This window comes from Telopea speciosissima, chromosome 6, assembly GCF_018873765.1.
Source record: "Telopea speciosissima isolate NSW1024214 ecotype Mountain lineage chromosome 6, Tspe_v1, whole genome shotgun sequence".
In the NCBI taxonomy this organism is placed as follows: Eukaryota; Viridiplantae; Streptophyta; class Magnoliopsida; order Proteales; family Proteaceae; genus Telopea; species Telopea speciosissima.
Window position 1 is genome coordinate 22321502 of NC_057921.1, and position 5087 is coordinate 22326588.

The 5087-nt window shown below is 45.6% G+C and overlaps 1 protein-coding gene across 1 annotated transcript; it reads right to left on the reverse strand.

Annotated features, from left to right (window-relative positions):
• Positions 1–334: 334 nt before the first annotated feature.
• LOC122665519 (secreted RxLR effector protein 161-like) lies at positions 335–694 on the reverse strand. Its single transcript, XM_043861670.1, has one exon. It carries the CDS (start codon positions 692–694, stop codon positions 335–337), a length of 360 nt encoding a protein of 119 aa, XP_043717605.1.
• Between the last annotated feature and the right edge of the window lie 4393 nt (positions 695–5087).

Sequence of the window (5087 nt, forward strand, 5' to 3'; positions counted from 1 at the left end):
ACAATAAATACCTACATAACTCTAGCCTATTCTTGAGTAATCATGATAGTACATGAAAAATACATTATTCTCAACACTCTTCCTTAATGTATTTTTCTGATATTCCAAGCATGTTTCGGAGAAACTCGAACTTGGGTCTTGGGAGTGCTTTTGTGAAGATGTCGGTAATCTGTTCTTCTGTCTTGCAATACTTGAGCTCAACCTCTCCTTCTGTTGAAACTTCTCGTAAGAAGTGATGCTTGATGGTGATGTGTTTTGTTTTGCTATGAAACACTGGATTTTTTGCCATCGTAATTGCTGACTTATTGTCGCAGAATATTTGTGTAGCTTCGTTCTATTCTTCACCCATGTCGCTAAATATTCTTCTCAGCCATATTGCTTGACATGTTGAGGTTGCAGCTGCCACATACTCTACTTCTGCGGATGATTGTGCGACTGTCTCTTGTTTCTTAGATGCCCATGAGAAAATGCCAGAACCTAATGTGAATGCGTAACCGGAGGTGCTCTTCATGTCGTCTACCGATCCAGCATAGTCACTGTCGGTATATCCATACAGCCTTGAATCTGAAGTAGGCTTATACCATATACCATACTCCAATGTACCTTGTAGGTGTCTTAGTATTCTCTTTGCTGCTCCAAGATGTATCTGGCTTGGGTTCTGCATGAACCTTGATAGCAGACTTGTTGCATACATGATGTCTGGATGTGTAGCTATCAAATATAGCAAGCTCCCAATGAGACTTCGGTAGAATGAGGTATCTGCCTTCTTGGATCAATCTTCTTTTCGCAGCTTCTCATTGGTTACAAGTGGAGTTGCTACGGTCTTGCATTTATACATCTTGAACTTCTTCAGCAGATTCTCGGTATACTTCTTCTGACATAGGAAGATTCCATTTACTTCCTGACTTATCTCGATGCCCAGGAAGTAGTGCATAAACCCAAGATCACTCATCTCGAATGTCTTCATCATATCTTCCTTAAAATTCTGGATCATTTCCTCATTGTTTCCTGTATATATGAGATCATCCACATATAAGGAGACAATAAGGGTGTAAGTACTGCGGTCCTTCGGGATGAAGGTTTCCTCGGCCCTTTTTGTAGGTGTATTAGTGACATAGGATTTTGGGAGATACATGTGTGTGTGTATGGATGTGGATATCATTGTCAATGTATGATGAATAGGGGATTGGGATCATGCATTAAAAATGTTAACATAATGAGATGTCGCCACCTAGGGTTAGGGCCTAGGACCCATTAAGTGTAGCCCTACCCGTGGTGAGCGGAATCGGGCTACGTGACTCCATATGGTCTGACCAAAGGTTTGGGTAAGGGGTCAAGTTACGAGTGTGGGAAGGTGTTAGGCACCCACCTCGCCTGGCCGAAGCCGGTCTCTCTGTGTTAGATGCTACATAAGGACGAATGTTGTTTCTCTCTTATTACGGGGATGGGGGATATTATGAACTACATTCAGATGCTATGAATTGAACTAAAGTATAATAAACTACATTATATATGTGGAAAATACGGACTAAAATGGTAAAATATGAAAGGACTACATTGGATCAACAAAAATGCAATAATTATACCTGTATGGTTGTATGCCCCTGGCTCAGGGGAGATGGACAAATGGACCGACGCTATTTCTTTCTTGGCAGAGTAACGGCTCTTTTGAGTGATTTGGAAAAGAGTAAACAGACAGAATAACGTCTGTAACAAGGGAGTTTCGATGGTTATCCGTGCACAGACGGGATACCAAAGCTAAGGAGCCAAAGTGCTCTATACTCAGAGGGACAATCGAAGGATCTGTCCACCTCAAGAAAACTTCAAATACTCACACACTCATGAGAGAAGGAGGAGAAATGAGGGTGAAAAGGGAGACAAAGATATTAGGAATCACTTAGGGAGGGTCTCTCTACCCAAAATTCCTTGGGAAATGTGGGAGGGGACCCTCCTATTTATAGGGAGGGACCTTTTCTCTCTCTTGGCCGAAAAAGTCCTCCACGGCGCCGTGGGGGACTTTTCCACGGCGCAGTGGGTGACGTCAGCAGGCTGATGTCACACCCCCTCATGGCGTCGTGGAAATCCGGTACACCTCCCCACAGTGCCGTGAGAAGGTACCCACAGTGCCGTGGGAAGGCATCCATGGCGCCGTGGGAAGAGTCCACGGCGCCGTGGGCGCGCAGTGCCATTTTTCCTTTTTTTGGGCCTAAAATGGGCCATTTTGTGCTCAACATGGTTCTTGGTCTTATGGGCCAGGTATCTTTGGGTCTGAAAAGAGGGGGGGTGCGTCATCCATCGTCCATGTCCCATTGTCATCATCGCCAATTAGGGGGTGACAAAAATCAGCGTCTACAGTTTGCCCCTCTTTGGCTGAGGCCTGTGCCAACAGCCGAAGGGTAAAGACAAAAGACCAACTAATTTTGTCACCAAGGGTATGTACTGCTGACACTTTGCTCAAAGGAGGCGAAGTTGCTAAAAACAGGCGGTTAATCACGATGAAATCTTTCGATAATCCTCAAAAGAAAAACTCGAAAGAACCAAATCTTTATCTTGTGAGCATTGCTCAAACAATTTTTGAGGGTGATAAGGCACCACTCGACCAAAAGTCAAACTTGGATGGCTACAAGGTTCCACTCGACCGAAACCATCAAGTTTGGAGGGTGATAAGGCACCACTCGACCGAAGATCTAGATAAGGCACCACTCGGCCCGAAGATCCAATTTGAGGGTGATAAGGCACCACTCGACCAAAAGTCAAACTTGGATGGTTATAAGGTTCCACTCGACTGAAACCATCAAGTTTGGAGGGTGATAAGGCACCACTCAACCGAAGATCTAGATAAGGCACCACTTGGCCCGAAGATCCAATTTGAGGGTGATAAGGCACCACTCGACCAAAAGTCAAACTTGGATGGTTTATAAGGTTCCACTAGACCGAAACCATCAAGTTTGGAGGGTGACAAGGCACCACTCTACCGAAGATCTAGATAAGGCACCACTTGGCCCGAAGATCCAATTTGAGGGTGATAAGGCACCACTCAACCAAAAGTCAAACTTGGATGGTTTATACGGTTCCACTCGACCGAAACCATCAAGTTTGGAGGGTGATAAGGCACCACTCGATCGAAGATCTAGATAAGGCACCACTCGGCCCGAAGATCCAATTTGAGGGTGATAAGGCACCACTCGACCAAAAGTCAAACTTGGATGGTTATAAGGTTCCACTCGACCGAAACCATCAAGTTTGGAGGGTGATAAGGCACCACTCGACTGAAGATCTAGATAAGGCACCACTCTGCCCGAAGATCCAATTTGAGGGTGATAAGGCACCACTCAACCAAAAGTCAAACTTGGATGGTTATAAGGTTCCACTCGACTGAAACCATCAAGTTTGGAGGGTGATAAGGCACCACTCGACCGAAGATCTAGATAAGGCACCACTCGACCCGAAGATCCAATTTGAGGGTGATAAGGCACCACTCGACCAAAAGTCAAACTTGGATGGTTTATAAGGTTCCACTCGATCGAAACCATCAAGTTTGGAGGGTGACAAGGCACCACTCGACCGAAGATCTAGATAAGGCACCACTCGGCCCGAAGATCCAATTTGAGGGTGATAAGGCACCACTCAACCAAAAGTCAAACTTGGATGGTTTATAAGGTTCCACTCGACCGAAAGTTAGTATTGAGAGATTTCACTGGGGATATTTTATATATATATATATATATTTTTTTTATTTTTTATTTTTTTTTATTTATTTATTTTTTTTATTTATTTTATTATTTTTTATTTTTTATGGTCCACGGCCCCGTGTATGGGCGGCACCGTGCTTGCACGGCTCCGTGGGCCATCCTCCACGGCGTCGTGGACCGCTGTTCCACGGGACCGTGGAGAATTCCACGGCACCGTGGGCGCGATAGAGAATTTATAAATAGAGGGTTCCCTCCCTCATTCCTTCACTCCCATTTCTGCTGCGAAGCTCTGCTGTTTTTGGTTTTTGACTTCAAACCCTTTTTATTTGCTCACACCATGTCTTTCCGCCGACGAGGACGCCAGTCTCACCGGGAACCACTACTCGGTACCACTGCTCGCGATGCATGGGCTGCATGGTATCTTTCAGGGGTCACCCTGGCCGACACGGCCCGCCATGGTTGCCGCTCCATATGGGGCCAGGTCAGTATTCTTACTCTTTCCCTTTCAATTTATGCATTCATTTATATTAGCTTCATACCTTACCTCATAGTTTAGAGGTAAGGTCCCTAGACTCTGCCCCAAGCTCCTAATAGCACGCAAATCCAAGTAATGCCCCTAGATATCATCCTAGGCACCTAGTAGCACACAAATCACAGCGAGGCCGTCAGACACTACCCTCAGGGTCTTTTGGCATGCAAATCAAGGTAACGCCTCTAGATACTCTCCTAGGCACCCAGTGGCACATAAATCAAAGCGAGACCATCAGACACTACCCTAAGTGTCCTTTGGCACGCAAATCAAGGTAACACCTCTAGATACCCTCTTAGGCACCCAATGGCACGTAAATCAAAGCAAGGCCATCAGACACCACCCTAAGTGTCCTTTGGCATGCAAATCAAGGTAACGCCTCTAGATACCCTCCTAAGCACCCAGTGGCACGTAAATCAAAGCGAGGCCATCAGACACCACCTTAAGTGTCCTTTGTCACGCAAATCTGGGTGACGCCCCCTTTCACAGCCCCTCCCTCTTTCTCTCTTTTTTCTTCTTCTTTTATTTTATTTTTATTTATTTTTATTTATTTTTATTTAATTGTTTAATTGTTGTCCTCACTATCTCGGCTAACCATTTGCTTTATTTTTCTTTGCAGGGCAGCTCCCTTCCTTCGCCCAAGAAATATTGTGGGCTGGAGGCAGTTTCAGAGTGGTACCGCACACTTTGCCCAGCAGTACAGTCGCGGGTTGTTAGGACCGGGCTGGGGCACATCGCCTCGTCTCTGGCTCACGAGTTGGACAGTCCGACTGTGAGAGCTCTGATAAAGAGGTGGTGGCCGAGCACCCATACATTTCACCTTCCCTTTGGTGAGGCGATGGTCACCCCCTTAGATTTCTACATGA

Excerpts from the sequence above, each read along its gene's own strand:
- LOC122665519 (XM_043861670.1), bottom strand. The coding sequence starts at position 694 with ATGTATGCAACAAGTCTGCTATCAAGGTTCATGCAGAACCCAAGCCAG.